Below are 20,914 nucleotides of genomic sequence, written 5' to 3' on the forward strand. Positions count from 1 at the left end.
GGATAATCCCGTGGTACTGGGAACCACCTGACCTCTTGACTGTGCAGTGCTGAGGGCTGCTGCCAGCACAGGAGGTGACTGTTGGCATCCGGGACTTCTGTATTTTAGCATTTTAATTTGAGCCTAACTTTTGAATGTCTGAATCTTGATAAATTAATGAAATACCACAGTTGCAAGCAGCACTCACATTTAAGTAATGATAGCTCTTTTGGACTGTTTCTTTCTTGAGTAAGACCCTTCCTTCTGTTCCCATAAAAGAATTTATGAGCACATCCAGGGCAAGTGCCCCATTTATTTATATATTCATTTTTTACTGCAAGAAATTGCAGTAAAAGAAATTACTTCTAAAGCAAAAAACCCAACCAACAAAAACATGTTCTATCCTCCCCATATTTCTTATTTACTTCAAGACTTTTTTTAATCAAATCAGCCACAAAAAGGCAGTTATGGTCTCAAATGGCAAAGTAGAAATTTCCTCAACAGTAGTAGGACAAGGGAAGTAATTTTGTGGAAAACTAGAATGCACACACAGAGAGAAGGGGAACGTAGTGGGAGAAACAGATGGTATAAGATGTGATGGGTTAAATTAAAAGGACAAGGATAGAGGTGAAGAAAAATGCATCAGAATAATCAAAGAGGAAAAAAATTGAGGAAAAAAATACTTACTTTAAATTTATGGGAGATACAGGCCTTTTTGAGGAGCAAAATCCTTTACTGAAAGCAACAGTTTTGTAGAAGAAAAAAAATAGGTGAGGGGAGAGGGTGTCACAGTGGCTGCAGATCTTTGCCTGCTAAATCCAGACAGAATTGGTGAATGAAAACAGTAATTTCTACAGAAGGTAATAAGTGACTGAAAAATGGGGGTGGCAGGGAAAGCCACAGGAAGGAGTGAGAGAAGACCAGAACATTGAAATGAATAAGGTTAAGTTTACATGGTTCTAAATTTTTATTGTAAGAGAATTAATTAGATGGAATAGAATGAAATAAAGCAATGATCCATTTTGGATCCTAAAACAGGAGCTGTGGCACTGCCCATCAGGGCTGGTCCTGTCCTCACTTGCTCCATTGACACAATAAAGCAGAGCAGTGGACCTTGACCTATGCTGGCTGGCAGAGTTTGGGAGCAAGGAAATCCTGGGCCAGACAGAACTTTCCTGTTTGATTTATGGGGATGAGGCAAATCTCTGGAGCTGGCAGAAGTCTTGTCTGTGACTGAATTGGGAGCCACGAGTTGCTCTCAGGGGCTCTGGTCTGCTTTTACATGGCTCGTGTTCAATAAGTGCTCCAAGATTCCTGCAAGGTAGGAGATAATAGCAAATAGAGCTAAAGGTAACAGGGAGGGCAGAGAAAAACAGCAGACAGGTGCTCACAGGTAGATAAAACATTTACTCCTCCTGCTGATGGCTACAGTGCTGGTTAAAAGAGAAGTGTGGGGATATATCCTGTGAGATATGTGTAGACCTGTTACATATACACTGACGCTATTTTGCATTGGAATTAGAAATTACAGAATGCCAAATATTCATTACTGCATCTGCCTTCAGCTTGGGAGCAAGGGAAAGGAACAGAGGAAATCAGAAACGCACCAGAACTCACTTTGTAGCGTGGAAAGCACCGGAGGGGAGTCACTAAACAACAAATTAAGACACAATTCAAGTGAAGAAGAGTGGCATGGCTCCTGCTTACAGAATGGAAAGCACACGTGCAGAGGGGAAGCAGCACTGTGTAGATTTTGGAGCTGCGGTAGCCAGGCACGCCAGCGACTTTGGGCTGCTGCAGAAAGCACAGAAATCTCTGTCAGCACAACTTATCTATTCAAAGTCAGATAAAATCTTTGAACAATGTGAAGAGTTTCTATTGTGCCTTAATAAATTCCCTGGTGCAGAGTTTCTTTGCAGCAAGGGAGAACTGCTTTAGCAGGGCAGCAGCTTCTTGGGGAACCTCAGGCACTGCAGTTTGAGCGCAGCTCTCAAGCATGGCTGTACCTGCCTGACCCTCACTTAAAGCAGAGGGTCCCAGGTGAAAGCTGCCCCAGCCATGAGCCACTGCTCCCTGACCAGCACTGCTTCTATCCCCGCAGCTGGCAGCAGGGCAGGAGGGGACACATAGACACCCTGTAACTGAAAGCAGGGAATGTTTAATCTGCAGTAAGTCTGCTGATATAACCCAAGATCAACAGCTTGTGATTCAAATCCTGAGTTCATCTATAATGGAAACAATCAGATTGGGAAGCCTGTTTTTGATGCAGTGAAGTGAGCAATCTGGTGCTTCCAGTTTCCAAATTCTACATTGTTTGTAATGTAATTTATCCAGCAAAATCAGCACCTTGAAAGTACCAGCAGTTCACACAAACATATCTTGGCATCATGTCTGCACATTTCTTGTAAAAAACAGGCTTCTAATTACACAGTTTGTTTTAGCTTGTTGACTTTGGCAAGAAACTGTTTCTCTTTGAGTACATTGCTTTAAAATAATAAGGTTTTTCCAGTTATATATTATTGGCAGGATAGAAAGCAATTTCTGTTAAACTGCCTACAATCCTGGCATATTTATGGGTTCAAAGATACAAAGGAACTGAAATTGTAAAACAAAATCTTTTGGAATTAAAACTGACAAAAAGCGGAAGACTGAAACTACAGCTTGGATTCCTTGGGCAGAGGCCTCTGTGTTTAGTCTGCAGTGCTACCTCCGAGCACAGCAGGTTGGGTTTGAGCTGTTAATTATTTGTAAAACATCTTCCAATGTTTGCAAAATGTATGAAATGGTGCCAAAAAAAGCTGCTAACTTTTGGGGTTGAAATGCTGTCTTTTGCAACCAGAGGTTTTGCAACCAGTCAATGGCTGTTCTGCAGATGTTTTCAAAAGGGAGCCTCAGAGACTTTTGCAACAACGAACCACACCACAGCTGGTGTGGGTTTGCATCACACACACAGCCCTGTTCACTGCTGCTTTCATGCTTTGAATGGTCTCAGAGAACAACCTCCAAGAGAACCGTGATACAGCAATGAAATAGAAAATGAGAGACGTGGTAAACTAATACTGTCTAAACTTCATGGCATTTTCACAAAATGTGTGGTTCAAGAACACCATCCTATATAACTGGACAGAGTTTTAGAAATCTATTTTTTGGCTTGGATGATGCCACTACTAATTTTTATTTGGAAACCTAAGTCCATGTGTCCATATCAAATTGTGAGCTGATAATGTCAATTTTATTTAGTTCATTCATATGAATCTTCAACAACAAAACCACATTGCAGATTAGAAACCATTTTCAAATAGCAAACAAGCAAGCACAGTCGCATCTTGAAAGTATAATTATTTCAAGGTAAAATATTTGTGACATTTATGTATAGAGTGATAGTAAGGCTTTAACTGTGTGGTTTTCTTGATGAAAGTATCAAAAATACTTGGAACAGCTTCATTTGCATAGTTTTCTTCACAGAAATTTTTTTCCTAGGGAGTTAGATCTATTGACCAGCAGGAAACAGGATCACTGGCTGACTCAAGCCTGTAATCTTTCTTGTACAATCTGAAATGAAATCAAAACAAGAGAATTTGTGATAACACAATCAAAGGGCAGGGCCAGAATTGCCCTGACATGCAGATGGCACCAGGATTCGGAGGCCTGTGTGGGCAGAGGTGCACCTCAGCACTCTCAGGATCTGCATACTCATGCCATTTTTTCCACATCACAGACATGTGCTAAAAGCAACTGAAGGATAGAAAATTTTTCTCGTGGCAAATCCAACCGAGGAAACACCCTCCCTTGTCCAGGAAAACCATGCAAGCTGTAGCCCCAGGGTATAATTATTTCCCCCCAATGAAATAGGAGCCTTGAGCCCTGTAGCATCACTTAAACAACAAATTCAGCCTGTTAGGGAAAAGCTAAAGTGCAAGTTATTTGCACCAAAGAAGTGTGTTCTTACAAACACTCCCTCAGTTTAATTTCTTTTGATCTCTGGCATTTGCTGATAAAGTACATCTCAAAGCGCACACATCCTCCATCTCTGTTACCTGGAAACTCTGTGCTCAGATCCAGACACTCTTAGGAGTCTTTCCACAGCTCTCTGATTGCTGGAGTTATCCCCAAATTGTGCTTTTGAATAAAATTGACCTAAGCAACAGACACACAAATTAATTAGAAATACAAACCAGCTGAGTGTTACTGTTTATTTACCACAAATGGCAGCTCTAACACCAGGAGAGCAGCTCTTTATCTCAGAAAACAAACCAAAGAGCACGTTTGGATGCTCCATTATTAAGTTTAGAAAATTCCTGTTTCAGCTGTGATCTCCTGTAATCCTTAACACCCTCCATGGCAAGGTTCAGCCTTGCTCTGATGAGTTTTCACAATTATTTCTTTCTTGTGGATTTTGGAATATGCAGCCTCTCCATTTGCAAAGTTTCCAAAACAACTTCAACTTAGGTCCCACCAGGATTTTTGGAGCCAAGACATTCAGGAGCAGCTGGCTTTCATTTTCTAACCATGATTGTTTACAATTTTATGTCCATTATTTATAGTCTATTTTTTGACATCAAATGAATTTGCTGCAGCAATCATGTCATTCCACAGCACTGTTGGGGTTAAGCCCAACTATTATTTGTGTCTTACTTTTACATCTTCTAAACCCATAATGGGCTACTTAGGGTTGTGCCACTGGTGAGTGGAAAAGCATTGTGTTATGCGTGTTATGTTTCCAGGGTGAGACCTCCCCTCTTCAGAATTGTTGGGGAGTAGAAGTTAAATGTCCAAAAAGACTTAATTAAATGCAAAGTTTCTCAAGAACTCCCTGAAACAAACCCCCAACTACACTCTCTTTCCAGGAGCTGAGTTACAAGACTGTTATTTGCTGTACACATCCATAATGATACACACCTAGAACTCCACTGACTTTGTCCGAAAAACGGTCAGTGTTCAAGAAATAGAGCCCAAGGAAATCATCTGGAAACCTGACCAAGGAAATTTTCACTGTGACCGTATCAGGCAGTGATACTGTAACGCTCCTTTCCTCTTCAACCGACACGCTCAGTCTAGGAAGTAAATTATGAAATTATTTCCAAGAAGAACGTGAAGAAAGAATATGTATTTAACTGACATTAATTAATCAAAATAATTTCATTTTTGCCTTTTATCTCTTTGCAATTGCATTTTTCCTGTAGTTATTTTTAAGCTAGAAAATACTCAGTAGAATATCTTTTCTCTCTGTGCTGCACTACAGGTCTTGCAAATATACCAGGGGAGAATTCTTTGCTGATGAATACACCTTATTATCCATAATGACAAGAAATGCTTGGATGGGAAAAAAAAAAATTTTCTCACCATTTTAATGAGGAAAAAGGTAGACTAATAAAATAATTCAATCTGTTTCATGAACAAGTCAAATACTTTTTTCTTGGATATTTTACAAGTTTTTCCAGACCTTGCCTTTCTTCTGAGCCATTAATGTTATTGTTCTCTCAGGTGGGCTTGCAGAACTTGAATGTCACTGTCATTTTACTCCTGCAGACAGGTTTGACAAAGCCACCCCGAGTGCTGGTGCAAGGGCTCGGGTGCTGGATTGAAGCAGGAGGATCATTCTGCTTGGCAAATTATACTGGGACATAAATACAGCAAGTTCTTGGCTCTGTTTGGATTACAAGAATAATTGAAAGCAGTTGTTGTAGGACTTGTTATTGTCTAGAACTGCTTGTGGGGAAGCAGAGATGTGTGTCCTGTCTGCCCCAGGCCAGCACTGGATCCTTGTGGAGACTTATTCCAGCAAAATAAAAAGGCTGGGGGAGCCAGCTACACTCAGATCTTCCTTGTGCTAGTGAAGGATCCTGCCCTAATTACTCTAACAAATAAAGTCTGCTTTTAAAGTACCCCTTCTCCTACAGGAGGCATTTAGTTACAGGCAGCTATTCCAACACTTTATGCCTGCCCATAAAAAATGTCAGCTGCCCAGATGGGAGTTATTGCTAAAACTGAGGAGAAAGAAAACCCCAGCCTGTGTGGAGCCAAGTGCTGTATAAAAGGGACAGTAAATGTCAAAGCCATCACTTGGCAGCATTCGCTTTGCCCTGGAGGAACACAAAGTGGCTGCTGGTGGCACCAAGGGCTGCTCTGCATGGCTGTGGGTCCTTTCCTTTGGAACATAAATACATGAACAGCAGGCTGGTGGTGCAGTTGTTCTGGTTCTCTTTACACAGGCATGGAGAATTAAAATCAAACCTACTTCATTCTCTGTATTTGAAATGGGGGATTATGAAGATACCCTGCTGCTACTCACACTGATATACTTGCTGGATAAGGACATTTGGAAGCACTTACTTCAGGAAAATGGGGAAGCAGAGGCCTGAATGAACAAAGATCTGACACATCTTCAAGTTTAGGAAAGGACAGGGAGGTGTTTCTTACCCCTGGATGGTGGAGGAGGCTGACTTCATCCACGACAGCCAGTTGTTCTTGTTATTGTGGCTTATAAGGATCGCATGAGTGTAGACATGGATTTGCACGGGGGGATTCACATAGTTAATATCAAACTGCACAAAGTGATTTACTCCATTTCCAAGTTTCCCCGTCACAGTAAGCCCTTTAATACAAATTTGTCAGGTGATTCTTCTCTTAAGGTACAAGTGATCTTAATAAACCTGCTTCAGTTTTGTTACTGAAACAACTTCAGGGTCTCATATCTAGTTTTGTGGGGCACAGTACCCTGGATTTCAGCTCCCCATGCCTCAGGACTGTGGTGGGGTCACTAGAGCCTGTTTAACCCCATGCTTCCACCTCCTGCATAGAGGTGTCTCTGTTCCATAATCAGAGCAGGTACCTGGGGCTCGGGCCATGGCTCCTTGAGTACAGGAGTACAGAAAAGCTGCTGTACATCCAGAGCATGCACCTTTCTGTTGGTACACAGGGACCATGAGGTTTAAGGTCTCTGCATCCTCCAAAGCCCCAAGGGCTGGGTAGGAGAAAACCCTAAGGACCAAGGATGTGACACCAGGAGGGAAAGGTGACCCTCAGCCAGACCTGTGAGAAGTGCCCCCAGCTGTTGCACCATTAATATTGTCTAACAGAAAGGCAGAATTTACCACACCCTTTCTGGTCAGTGCAAGGCAGCAGGTATGAGATGGCTGTTCATGAGAGGGGGTTATTCCCAAAGACACAGACTGCACTCACAGACCCAGTGACTCTCCTTGTCTTGGTGTTGGGGTAACATGGCTCACTCACCTTGCTCTGGATCTGACAGCAGGTGGACAGAGCTTTGTGTTGTTTTATCAATATTTAAGCAGATTCTTTCATTTTGTCTGGGTAATTGCAAGAGAAGTTGTGGATGTTCGTCGACTGAAAAGACAGAAGAAATATATCAGCAACAAAAAAAATCTAGCCTGTGCCCTGGATAGGCACAGCAAAAATGATTTATAGATTTATACCTAAAACATCAGTTATAGCTTGTATAGGATAGAACAATTAAAAACAAAGTAATAATTGTTGAAAAGGACACCCAGACACAGCACCTCGATATGAATGAAACCAACAGATTTTTAAATATAGTTTACTAAGGACAATGAGCCCTTAAAAAAGCTTAGGCTGTTGAAGACCTGTTGTACTGCATTTCTTACATCCTCAAGTCAGAGAAGTTTTCTCATGGAACATGGGGATAATTTTTACTTAAATGGAAAGAACTAGCCAAGATTTGCAAGAAGAGGTAAAATATTTTCACAGAGTTGATGCAGTCAGAGAAAACATTGTTGCATGAAAAAGTGTACATTGCAGTTACATTAATAATTGAAATGGGACTAGGATGTGTATCACTTACCAAGAGGTTGTGGTCTTATGATGCCTCTGAACCTGGAGACTGAAATAGATAAAATTAGTAAGAAGAGTTTAATGAAACATTTTTCCCTAAGTCAGCTGATTAACCAGGACAAATGCTGGACAGAAGCCTTTTTAACAGAGCTCTTCACTGACTCCCATGAAGAGCTTTGCTTAAGACAAGATGTCCCAATGGGAAAAAAGCACAACGTGCAGTGCCTGTTTCTCTCAGGATGGACCATGCCACGGGGCCATGCTCAGCTGGAGCTGTGGGAGGGTTTAGAGCTGTGTTTACAAGGGTCACTGTGCAGTGTTGAATGCAGCACACCCAGCCCAGCTCCTCTCACCCCACTGTGCACAGTTACCTGTTGAAGACATCTTCTTGTTGCTGCCAGTTTTGAGCTCAGAGCGCCTTCGACCTGAAGAAAGGGGTTTTCCCAATGTTTTGTTGCTTTGGGTTTACGTCTTGCACCTCCCTCCCCACCCTTTGAAACAGGGAATCTGTCCTGCTTGTTGCCCACTGCATTTTCTGGATACCCCAGGACTGGTGAACTATTTTGTTTTTACATCCATTTCTTTCAGCTTACTAATACATACTTTTCCAGATCTTTCACATTTATTTTTAGGAGGTATAATATGGTTTTATTTCTGAAAAGGGATCAAGATTGTTTTCAAAAGTTTATAGTCCATTAGAAAATATCTGTGGACAGAAATACATATAATAAAAACTAAATTGTGTATCAAGTGGGCATCTCCAATCCAAATGCATTTATTAAAATCAATGAACATATGAAATTAACTTCATAGAATTATTCTGAATAGAAACAGAGGAGGAGTACTTACCAGCAGGTGACCCATTCATCATTCTATAAGTACCTGGAGAAAGAAAAGAGAGTATCTGTGTTTTACTCACAATTGCATCACATACCTTACAGGAGTGTTTCTGGTCAGGGAGTTTTCTGCCATTAAACTCCCCAGCACCACTTTGAAAGAGGCAATATCCAAAAACAGGGCAGCATTGTGATTCCCTCAATATATTTCTGTGACATAACTAGAGCAAAACCCAAGGTTCTTCATCTATAAAATTATTATTAAATAAATGCTTTTTCCAGAGAGGAAAAAAATACTGAAATCATCCTCAGAAGATATTCTTGAGCTGAATTTTTTGAAAGATGCTACACGTGGTAGAAAGAAGAAGAAAGCATCATTAACACCATTGGCTTGAAGAACTACTTTTCCTCGAGAGCATAGATAATTTTGACCTTTGAGACTTCTGAATGGAAGACTTTCTCCCTTTGACCCTGTTACCCACCCAAAACCCACACAGACTGTGGTAGGCATTGCTTATAATTTACTTCACACATTTTTTCAAATCTCAGAGACTTCCCTCTATAGAACAGCCACCATGAACGCTTTTGTTTGTTTGGTTGGTTAGTTAGTTTGTTTTTTTATTAGAGACTATGAAAATATGCCACTGGAAAAGAAGAAAACATTTACCTCCTGCTGGAAAACTGCTGGGCTTCTCATTATCTGTCAAGAGGAAGAGGGGCAGATTAGTATCATACAGTCAACACTGAATTACTTTACCCATGTAAACAAGCAAACTGGTGCAAGGGCTTCAGGTGTTTTGTGTTAAAGGATGGGTATATCCTTTTATCCACGTGCAAAACTCTGACTGAGGCCATGCCTTCCCCCCTGCATTCATTTTTCCACTTAAATGCTACAGAGAAAAGTGTGGGACCCTTTTGCATTGTCAGGAATGTAATAGTAACAATTATTAGACTACTTTTAGTTAATATTTAAACAAATTATTTTCCATTTCAATAGTAGTGCCTGTTTCATCACTTCACCTTTCAAAAAAATCCTGCATATTTTATTTTGAAAGGAAGCCAATCCCTGAACTCCTGCCTCCCATTTGCCTCATTACGTCACTATCAAATGAACCTAAGTGGAAGTCAACAACAATTAATCAGGAAGAGCAGAGTGTTTCAGGGGGGCTGTTTTTACCAGCCTCGGTGGGTTTGTTTGCCAACTCCTTCTGCTGCTGATCAGAGGGTTTGGTGACCACCATGGAAGTGAGGGGTGTGACAAAGCTGTACCGCAGGGACAGATCCAAAGCTTGGGCCTCCAGGGCCTTCTGGTCCTCTTCTTCCACTGAAATACTAAAGTCTGTGTTAATGATGAAGAAATAACGTGTAGAGACTATGAACAAGCCATCTTCAGATGCCTTTGTATATTAGCTGTATCTTCACAGATATTTTTTAGTACTGAAGGGTCAGTAGTCTTAAGGGGATAACTCAGATGTTCATGTGGCTGAAATTATGGAAATGCTTAATTCTTTGCAAGACTGGAGCCTATGTATGGTTTAAATACATAAAAATAATAGCTACATGATCTATGAATTACCTTATGGACATACATATTGTTCTATTCCCTAGCTATTGCCGTTTCCTTATCGACAGGCAGTATTTCTGGGTGTGCAAGAACAGCTCAACACAATCCATACAATTGAAATCTATTTCATAGTAATGCCATGAAGAATGTTTTACATTACGTTTTCCTATTCCTGAAATGGAATGTTGCAGTGCTATCATAAACTGAAAGGCACTTCATGTTCATCATATAGTAATATAGTATTCTCCCAGTATCTTATGTTTTTGATACTGTCTGGAGAAATATTTCTGTTTCTTTGTGTTTTCTGACCATATAATTTGTGAATAAGGAATTTGTGTTTTGAGAAGTTAGAAGTTTGTTATGTGAGGCATTAAAATAGCTTACGCTTTTTCCAGAAGCTGCTGAATGGTTAAGTAAGCCCACAGTCTCTCTATGAAATTTCCAAAGACGTATTTTTGATTTTGGAATACTTGCTCCTTCTCTTTGACATTTGCTTCTTCCTTAAGAGTCAAGTCACTTGTGTGCTGAAGTGGGAGAAAACTGACCATCAAAAAACAGCTCCAGACTTTGTTTACAGTCACATTATTAGACTCAAGAGAACATCTTTCAGTACCAATTGTCCTTCAATTTTGTTCTTTCCCATTAGAGAATGCAACTCCAAGAAATCTAAGAAGCATGTATTTTAAATATATATTTCTGGACTTGAAACAATGATGAAAAAAGGAGGTAATTAAATTGTTCTATTTCAACATTTTTGAGATGAATAATTGAGATTTCCTACTTCATTGTAACAATACAAACCTAAAAGTGCTTAAAAGGACAAAATATTATGGGTTTTGTAGAATTAAAATTGCTGTTTGCTTATTTGTGGATATTCTTCAAGGTTTTTCTTCTGTATTCAAATTCAAGAGAGGGTAATTTTAGCAAATTATTTGAGAGTTCAAACAATGGGAAAACAGCTGCATGCCCAAATGGGGGCATTCCAGTGAGCTGTTCTGATGAACCTATACTAAACACAAAACACTTCTTGAAGCCTCCTATTGTACCATGAAAGACAGAAGGGAGAGATGTTTTTCACAATTAGTAAACTAAACACTTACTGACTGAGCTTTAATTTCTACTGGCAAAAGATCCAGCTCATTGCTAATTTTTCCAGACACTATAATTTCAGATCCTTCAAAAAACAGCTTGAAATCGTTCTTGGTTAACCCTTGAATGGAATTTTCTGGATACTGCATTTCAATTTGCATTAATATTGGGGTAGCCACTTCTTGATAAAAGCCCTAAAGAGAAGCAGTGAGACAGAGAACACACACAAATGACAGCAAAATTGTGCAAAGCAAAATGTGGAATGCCTAAAACCCCCTTAAAAAGCTTCTTTAGTAGTGCAAGTCCACTGCAAACTTAGAAATTGTCCACTTCCCCTGGACAATTTCTCTTTCTACAGTACAGAAAATTCCCAGTTTGCCTGAATGTGGCTGATTTGAGGACTTTGAATCATGGATACATGGAGGGTACAAACCCTCAGATACCCCAAAATTGCCTTCCTCCCACCCATAAATTAACAGGTAAACTCAAACCCAACATTGCATCTCAGAAAATCTGTGATTTTGCTGCTAGGACTGTATCAGCTGTAGCTGATAGATGTTTTTTTCTGGCACATTCCTTCCTCCTGACCTGGAGCTGCAGGGCTGCATCAGCATTTTCATAGATACGCCGTGCTATTCCCCCATTGCTCAGGGCCATTTTCTCCAGGAATTTATAACTGACATCAAACCCAAAGCCAAGGCAGAAAAGAGCATATTTCCCGTTGATTGCTTTCTGAATGTTTTCTTGAATTACTTCCACATTTCTCTCACCTGTAAATGAAACAAAAACATGCTGTTGTGGGTTTGGGTCTTTTCAAGTGCAAAAAGACCACAGCAGGTTAGTGGAAAATCCTGCCCGAAGTTTTTAAAAATAATTCAGAATAAAATACTAAAAAGATATGGGATAGAATGCTGGTAATTGAATTGGAGATAAAAGCATCACTCTGCATATGGAGTGCCAAAACATGATTCTCCCCCTAATGACTTTTACTACATTCTAGTGATGTTGTCATGGCTAAATGCAAAATATTTTAGAGGATTACAGGGCCAGAAGAGGTTTTTAGTACAGAAGGGACACACACTACAAGCTAACAACACGAGGGATGGATACACTTCATCAAGCATTCAAAAGACAAGTAGCATCCATAAAAATTATGTGTGTCAATTCAGAGAAGAATGGATTGGTTAATGGTGCAATTCCAACAAACTGCCAATGAACTCAGCCATGTTGCTCTCCCTGCTCCTTTGTGTGACAGAGGGAAAAGATTTTCACACCATCATCTTATCCCACTTGAAGAGCTGCTGATGGCTATGTATGAATGAAGAGCTTCTCCATCAGCATTTCCAGGCAGAAACTGTCGCTGCCTGTAGCAATATCATGGGAGCAGCTCAGATGTTTCCCTCTCAGCTGCTTTGCTAAGGAAGACAGTGTATGCAATAATGCCTGACACTCCACCCTGGCCTGGTTTCTAACTGCTGGATGTGGGGAGCACTGGAGACTCACTGTGGCTGTGCTGAGGAGGCAGCACTGTGAGATGAATTTTATTTAAAAACCCAAACAAAATCAACAAACCCCAGAGCAGAATGGTTCACAATCTAAAAAGCAGACTGATCTTATTTAGAGGGCTTACAGAAGAATTAATATTGCTGGCCTTGGAGGATGCTGGTGCCACACAAAACTAAGACAAACCTCTGTTCAGGACAAGAAGTTTGTGCTATTGCACTGGGAGTTGTTGCTTATTTCACCTGATATTTCAATCTCAATCCTTTGGTTTGTGCTGTCACAGCTGATCACTAATTAAGACATGGAAAAGAATACAGACCAAGAAGCACATTGAAAATATCCCAAGTTTGAGGTACAGAGGGTGAAGAAGCACAAGCAGTATCTCTCAAATAGGACTGTACACAGTTATCTGCAAAAGGTCCATGTTTTGTCTCTAGGTATTTTACTTTTCTAATTCAGCTGTGCCTGGAGTATCTCCAGTTCCCTCGAGTTTATAAGCTGGGAAGCCAACGGTATGCAGCAAAACAATTCCCAGCTGAAGGATGCGCAGTCACAGGCAGGCAGGCTCTGCCATCGCTCCCTACAGCCCTCACTCAGCAGAGCCCTCTCATAATCTCCCTCCCCAGATCCAGCTGTAGCTCAGCCTGCGTATTCCAAAGCTCTTCTGAAACACAGGCGAGGTCTATCAATATTGGGAAGCAAGTGTAAAAGATAAAAATCCCCAGGGGAGGGCGGACCGAGCGTAGCATTCACTCACCAGAAGTGGGCTGGCCATCTGTCAGCAAAACAATCATGGAGACGCTGCGCTCCGGCAGCCCCTCGGCTTTCTCCAGCACGCCCACGGCAGCCAGCAGGGCACCACTGATGTCTGTGCCTGGAATGAGAGAGCAGGCATCGCTCACCTAAACAGGATAATCATCTGCAGAGGCCCTGCAGACTTGTTTAAAGTTTCCTGCAGGAAGTAATCCTTCCGAGAGAGGAGGATTTAGGGACTTAGCCTACTTGACTTAATTACAGGGTATTATATTGCAATGGCAGTGCTGGAGTATTCTTTTGGGAGCATTTTCCACACATATGTCATGGGAAATACAAACATGTCTAGAGCCATTAAAAAGTGCTTAAATAAACACGCTGTCATCTATTAACCTATATTTAAGAAAAGCTTCCCTGCCTTATCTAAGAAGTCAGAGAAAAGAGCTGAGCATGGGTGGGTTTATTGGTGTTAGTGCCTGGGGTAAGGAAACTTCTGTTACTACTCAGAATGTAACATTAAAGGGAGACAGAGCTCTTGAGATGTGCTGAGAACTAAACAACACCAAGCACCACTGAAATGCCACATGTCTATTTTGCCTGTTTTATTTCCATGGCATGGCTTACAAGGGAGTATAACTTTGGATGTGTTTTTTGTTCCTTTTTTCAAGGGGACACTTGATATAAAAAGAAAAATAAGCAAATTGCTGTCAAATGTTGAGTGAATTGCCATTTTTCTGTAGAAAAAAAATGTGCTATCAAGGAATCTTCCAATTATCTCTGTCATAAAAATTGGAAACAAAACTTTGTGGCATGTATGGTTCATATATGATGTAAGCATCTCTTATGTATATTATATATCTATATCTAGCTCATAATGTAGTCACCAGTCTCTCCACTCACAAGCTTTCTTTCCCACTCATCACTTCTAAGTCTTAAAAATTGACTTGCTTTGTAAGCACTGATGGTAGCTCTGGGGCGCTATATAACTAATAAAAATAATTGTTTTCTAAGCAATTCATTTCACTGGGTGCATATTTGTGGCTACAAGCACGTGTACCTCCCCTGGCAGTGAGAGTCTGCACCAGTGCTGCAGCACTGGCCGCGTTCTCCTCAGTGGCTGGCAGCAAAGAGCTCTTCCACTCCATCACTTTGTTGTTGAAGGTGATAAAGTTGAAATGATCTTCTGGACGGAGGTCCTGCAAAATCTTCAACAGGGCATCCATTGTCTGTTCCAAGGAGCAAACAATCGCTTTGGTTATTCCAACTTCTTTGCCAGAACTGGGATTGAAATTGCAGTGTAATGAGGGAGTTCTCTACAGCTCTGTTCCAGACGCAGCCCAATGCCTTTATTAAACCCTAAGGGTATGTTTTAGGTTGAGACCATCAGAAGTAGCTGATTTGCTTAACTTACAGACATGAAAAACCAGCCTATGAGGGCTGTAGGGGGCTTGTCTGCTCTCAAGCAGAGCTACATACACAGTCATCAATAAACATAAAACAGATAACAGACAAATTAACTCTTTAAGCTTCATTAAAGAAAAAAATAAACACAAAAAGTTCTGCAAAGATACAGAAAGCACTCTCTGCCTCAATGCTTAGTACCCATGAAAATAGCTGTGTCAGACAAATGTTACTCTTTAATAACTTCAATCTCCGCATATGTATTTTCAAGCATTTCTGTAAGTATGAACGTTTTGCTGTATGCAAAACCAGTGTGTGTTTCCAATGAGAAATTCCCAGTTGCTTCCTCAGAAGGCTGGGGTGTGTGTGCCTGCTGCTAACAGAGGTCATGAAGTTACCTGGTCAATTTTTCTGCCTGCCATGGAGCCACTTCGGTCTATAACAAAGATGATGTTTTTGGGAAACACTGGCATTTCTTGGGGTGCAAAGTAGTGGACAAAATACCCATTGACAATCTGAAATACAGAATGTGAAAACACCTATAAAAGTACATCTAAAGAAATAAAGAATAAATCTTAACATTCTGGCACAGCAAGTGGTGGGGAGCATGCTCAGCATTCTGCTCTTCTTGATAAGCCGAAATCAAAGAATTTAAATTAAAGAAAGTAAAATGTATTTCCTAGCTGGAAGCAAGACTGTCTGTAGAGAGAAAATTACAAGAGAGCAGCATGCATACATACATATATATTAGACACCTCAGTGCCATATGTATGATGTATGCATATTATCACAGTATATCACATTACCTCTTTATCATGACCTATTAGCACACCTCTGCTGAGTCACTGTGGCTGCCACCTTTTAGCACACCCGTGTATACTTCATTAGTGAAATGATATGGAAAATACTGTATTTTATTCCCTAGAATGTGCATTGGTTCATAAATATTTGTTAAGTTCCTGCTGTATTTAATTGTGCCTCAGTTATCACAAAAACCAAAAAGAGACCAAGCATCATTTTAAGTTATATAAATCACATTCCTCTAAACTTCATTTACAAGAAGGCACAAATACACTTCAGAGGAGCCAAAATAATAATTAAAACAGAGTGTAAAGAGACATCTATGAAATACCAATATAGATTTGGTGTTAGAATAAAATTTGAAAGATTAATTGTTTTTCCTGAGTGATCCATTTTTGCAATATACCTGGTGTCTCTGGGGATTTACCGAGTATCAGCCTCAGTTCCTGCTGACCCAGGATTAATGGAAAGAGCTTTTCCTGTCATTCTTGGTGTTTCAAAGCAAATGTTGCTGTTTTGCTGATTGCACTTCACATTCAGACTTACCTGTGATCTGAAAGCATTTTCGTTTCTATTTCTTTTTTACCTGTATATCACCTGCAGTGGCTTCTCTCTTTACATCATAACGCACAACAAAATCACCATTGAGGAGTGTTTCATCGAGTTCAGAATTTCTCTTTTGTTGATCTACAGTTGGCTTAAATAAAATATGAGCCTGCAAAGAAACAAGAAAAAAAGATTTAAAGCAAGATAACCTAGAGCTGCCACTGGCAGTAACCTCTGGCAGCTGCTGCTTTACCTTGGTTTCATTCTGCACTTTGGTGAGTGCCTCGGTTAACTCGTTTGTCATGAATGTGCTGTCTGTCTCCAAGAAGCGGATGCCCTGGGGCTCGAAGATGTGCACATCAATCTGACAGCAGAGAAAAAGTCAGCATCAGCTTCTCAGAGGGAACATGGCTGTACCCAAAAACCACGGCACTGCTCCCTGCCCAGCTCACCTGGAAGTGCTTAACCAGCTGCTTGGGCCGGACCTTAATGAGCAGCTCGTACTTCCCCAGCTGCCTCTTCAGCAGCTCCTCATAGGTCAGCTCAAAAGTGACTTTGCTGGCGGCCGCAATGCTGACAGACACATGGAACTGCTCCAGCTTTCTGTCTGTAATTCTGGGGGGCAAGAACAGGGATTTAACTCCTGCAGGGAAGGCTTCCTTGTGGTGGCCAGAGTTTGTGAAGTGTGCAAAATAAAGGCCAAGGGGGCCACATGGGATAAATAAAAAAAAAAGAGTAGCAGTAAATATTGTTCATTCATCACAGAGAAGATTTTTTACATTGCAGGTGCTATTACGTACATCACATGTATTTATTAGTGTGCCATGGGTTCAAGCTGAGAAATGGAGCAGAAACCCCTGCATGCCTCAGACTAAACACCTGTGAAGCACAGATTAAATATACCCTGAAACTGTGATCTCTGCTCAAGTGCCGTGGTGTTCTGTGCTTGTGAGGAAGCAGACTCGGCACTGAGCATCATCCCATAGTGGCAAGGTGCTCTCACATGACAGGGAGCCAGGCTGGATGGAGCTCTGAGCAACCTGAAATGTGTCCCTGCCCATGGCAGGGGGGTTGGAACTAGATGATCTTTAAGGACTCTTGACCCTGAGATTAGCTCAATTGGTCAGAGCATGGTGCTAATAACACCATGGTTGTGGGTTCAATCCCTCTATGGACCATTCACTTAAGAGTTGGACTTGATGATCCTTGTAGAACCCTTCGGAGAACATTCTGTGATTCAGTGATTCTATGACAGCAAGTCCCAGGGTAATGCTGAACAGGGACGCTTCCCACTGGAGCCCATTGCAGGACCACATATAAATCGTATATATGTGAAAAAAAATATATACACTCAACTGTCCCTCCCACCAAGAACCCAAGACTGATTTTCACATTTGTCCCCACCAAGATGTAGCTGTCTCCAGGGTTTAACCTGCCCCCAGCCAAACAGGAAGCCAAGCAGGGGTGTTGGAGCAGCCTTACTCAGAATGGCAACGTACTTGACGAGACCGGCGCTCTGCCCTTGCGAGACTGCCGTGTCATACTCATTTTGAGCAGCAGCTTTCTCCTTTATTATTCCTGGGTATACTTCACCATCGATGGACCTGTTTGGTTTCCATAAAAATTAATTAATATTAGAAGGAATGCACTGGGGAAAGAAACTCAAGTTTTTTTGTGGCTCTCTGGGCAAGGGACATGGTTTGGCTCCCAAATCCCTCCCCACCCAGGAGGATGCCAGCAGCCACCACCACCACACCTTGTCCTTGCAGAGTCTTGAGGAGGCTGGAGCAGGAGAAATAACACCACTGAGCACATCTGTCACCCACCCTGTGCAGCAGGCAGCCTGGCCCTGGGCACCTCTTTTTTATTTGGCTGCCTACTACTTTGCCCCACAGAGCATTTTTGCAGAGGACCCTCTTTGTGCACTTTGCCCACCAGCTCCTGAGCAGAAAGATGAACCCCCCCTTCTTCACACCACAGGTAAGGACTGATCCTACATGGAGAAGTTGGTGATAAAGGCTGTCTTGGGTAACTCCACTTCAAAGGTGGCCTCTCGGGACTCATTGGCTTGGTTGACAATCCTGCTGGTGATGACAGTGTGAGCAAATCGTGATGTGACCTTGCAGTCCACGTGGAGGCTGTAGATTTCAGGCTGGAAAAAGATAAACAGACTGAAACAGAAACACTCAAGTTTTGATCCCAAGTAGTCCTTACCTGCATGATGCTATTGGAAAAGTCGGATGAAGGAATGAACTATTAGCCTGGCTGGAACTGGGGAGGGGATTGTTCTGGACCAGTCTGCTTATTCCCTTCTCTGCCGGCACAACCCCTGCCCCATGCAAAACCTGCAGCTTCATCGGCATTTTGCTGTTCCACAGAAGCTTCTGTTGAACCTTTTTCTCTCCTTGGGGTACAGTGAAGCAGCTGCTGCATCACCCCAGTGCATTGCCCAAGATTTACCTCAGGAAGATCAGATGCCTCTTTAAGCCGACCCAGGGAAGGGCCCTGTTTTTTGTGTGACTGTTTATTTGCTGTCCCAGCTGCTGACTTTGCTGCCTGTTTTTCACTTTGGTACCTTGAGTCCCACAGGATGTTTAGCAGATTTGAAATCCAGCATGGGCCTCCCAACCCCTCACTTGGTTGCACAAGCGGAGATGCCTTTTGAGCACTCATGTTTCTCCTGGTCTGGTTCTTCCAGGGCCCCTGATGCCCAAAGGAGGAGGGCACCATTCTGGAGCTGCCCAAGAACACCCCAGAGCATGGCTGGACTGAGAACTGCCTGGAGCACCTGCCTACATGAACACCTCCTTTTGCATTTGGGATGTCTCTCTAAAGATCCTAACCATGTTTCAGCAGTGGCACTAGGAAAGGTTGATCTGGGCATCACCAGACACACAACAGTCCAACAGCTGATTAAAGTAAAAAAGCTCAGCAACAGAGCATATCACTGCACTACTGTTTTTACTTTTTCACCCTCCAAATCTCTTGAATGGCTAATTGATCTTTAGCTATTTTGATAATTAATCTCCTGTACTTTGCTTGCTAATTAATAGCATCCAGTGGCCTCTTCTCAGTTAGGACACTGGCTGAAATTCAAAAGTTTGCTGACCTGCCATACTCAAACCTGCCCATGGCACATTCAGAGTGAGGTTTTGTCATAAGGAGCACCAAGCCCCAGGCTGTGGCTCAGTGGGGCAGTGTAGGCAGGTGATGGTCATTGGTGCCCCCTGAGGATCCTTCCAACACAGGAGGAGCTTGTCCTGTGCAAAATTTACCCACTGCAAAATCTACTCCGCTGCCAAGTGCCCAAGGGATGCTGCAGGGAGGAGGACCTGCATCTCCTGCACTCGCCCAGCCCCAGCAGCATTTTAGGCTGTGGCCAGCACAAACCAGGGGTCAATGGGATGCAGCATGGGGAGAAGCATTGCTGTGCCCCTGGTGAAAGAAGCAGAGAGGACCAGTCCCAGGCATGTACCCAAAAGCAAAGGCACTGTGGGCCCATACACCCCCACCCATGGCTTCCTGCAGAGGTCTCGGCTGCCCCTGCAGCAGCCACGAGGCCTCGCCCTGCCTCCCAACACCCACCTGCATTTCAGTTCCACTTCACACTTATCTGAATAGGCGCGATGGTCAGAGAAACCTCCCGATTTAAAGCTTCCTCTTCTTCTCTAGTATTGGTGTTTTTACAATGCCACCTGTCACACGTACCCCGTGATGGTACAGAACACAGTTTGCTCCTCCAGACAGTGCAAGTAACTTTCTACTTCACTCTTTTCCATTCCATATATATTAGTAAACACTTGTCAGAAACCTCCTGGCACTGCATAGTGCTTGTTTGGTCCTGTGTCAAGATCCAAACCTCATCCGGTGGCCAAGGCAGAGCTACTGATCTCTCAAATTTGGTATCTTACATCCCTGAGGAAGAGCATGATCAGACACATCTGCAAATGCCTCCTCCTACATTTGTACTGTAACAGCCCAAACAAACAACCAAAAAGACCTTAAAATAACCCAAAGCTCTAAAATCTTAACACAATCCACCCAAGGCTCCCCAGGTGGTGGTTACCAGAAGAGTTACCTGCATTACCTGGCCAGTTACCGCGATACCACCACATCACCAAATGAGCAAACGAGATATTGATAATAAAAATAGAGCAAATACCTTCTGATCAATAGTTTCTGCTAATACTAAGAGTGAGGAAAAGACCATCCATGCAAGCAATGCTCTCTGCTCCATTTTGGAAAAAAACAAATTTTCAAATGAAATCTCTATTTATCTGAATAAGTTAATGAGTAACTTGTACTTGGGGATATCATGTAGACTTTGAAGAGACCCAGAAATTTAATATTTACCTGTTAAACATAGGTAACACTTGGACTTGGCTAATGCTTATTTTTCCAACAGATCTTTGCTGTTAAACATTAGAATTTTAATGTTTCATAACACATAAAATTAAGAAATCCCTATGTTGTTTTTTTTAAAAATTAGATTTCACTGTGTCACGTGAAATCTCTCAGGGAAATTATTTGGTCTGTGCAACAAGCTGCAGGAATCTCTATCATATTCCACAGTAATAATTTGAAAGGGCACATCCAGGACAAGCAACATTCACATGAGATACTACAGCTG

At 41.9% G+C, this 20,914-nt stretch overlaps 1 protein-coding gene across 2 annotated transcripts; it reads right to left on the reverse strand.

Annotated features, from left to right (window-relative positions):
* Positions 1 to 3,117: 3,117 nt before the first annotated feature.
* Positions 3,118 to 20,544, reverse strand: ITIH4 (inter-alpha-trypsin inhibitor heavy chain 4). Of its 2 annotated transcripts, XM_032121067.1 has the most exons (22): positions 20,447 to 20,544; positions 18,282 to 18,436; positions 17,784 to 17,888; positions 16,737 to 16,899; positions 16,538 to 16,648; positions 16,325 to 16,453; positions 15,336 to 15,452; positions 14,594 to 14,762; positions 13,541 to 13,657; positions 11,869 to 12,050; positions 11,292 to 11,474; positions 10,576 to 10,715; positions 9,805 to 9,959; positions 9,295 to 9,327; positions 8,641 to 8,673; positions 8,163 to 8,216; positions 7,802 to 7,840; positions 7,213 to 7,326; positions 6,400 to 6,574; positions 4,879 to 5,033; positions 4,017 to 4,116; positions 3,118 to 3,531 (listed from the first exon to the last, which is right to left on the reverse strand). In XM_032121067.1, the coding sequence occupies exons 1-22, from the start codon at positions 20,519 to 20,521 to the stop codon at positions 3,456 to 3,458; spliced, it is 2,580 nt and encodes an 859-aa protein (XP_031976958.1). In that variant the 5' UTR covers positions 20,522 to 20,544; the 3' UTR covers positions 3,118 to 3,455. The 2 variants fall into 2 exon arrangements, with proteins under 2 accessions (XP_031976958.1, XP_031976959.1); XM_032121068.1 differs by lacking the exon at positions 8,163 to 8,216.
* Positions 20,545 to 20,914: the final 370 nt, after the last annotated feature.

Source organism: Corvus moneduloides, chromosome 11 (genome assembly GCF_009650955.1).
Source record: "Corvus moneduloides isolate bCorMon1 chromosome 11, bCorMon1.pri, whole genome shotgun sequence".
Taxonomy (NCBI): Eukaryota; Metazoa; Chordata; class Aves; order Passeriformes; family Corvidae; genus Corvus; species Corvus moneduloides.

Bases quoted from the DNA above. Each gene is read 5' to 3' on its own strand.
- ITIH4 (XM_032121067.1), bottom strand. From the start codon at position 20,521: ATGGAGCAGAGAGCATTGCTTGCATGGATGGTCTTTTCCTCACTCTTA. The intron at 9,328-9,804 runs GTAAAAACAGCC...TCCTCTTGACAG, and splicing joins AAACAAACCCACCGAGGCTG to ATAATGAGAAGCCCAGCAGT. The intron at 8,217-8,640 runs GTAAGTACTCCT...CCCTTTCTTCAG, and splicing joins GATGAATGGGTCACCTGCTG to GTCGAAGGCGCTCTGAGCTC.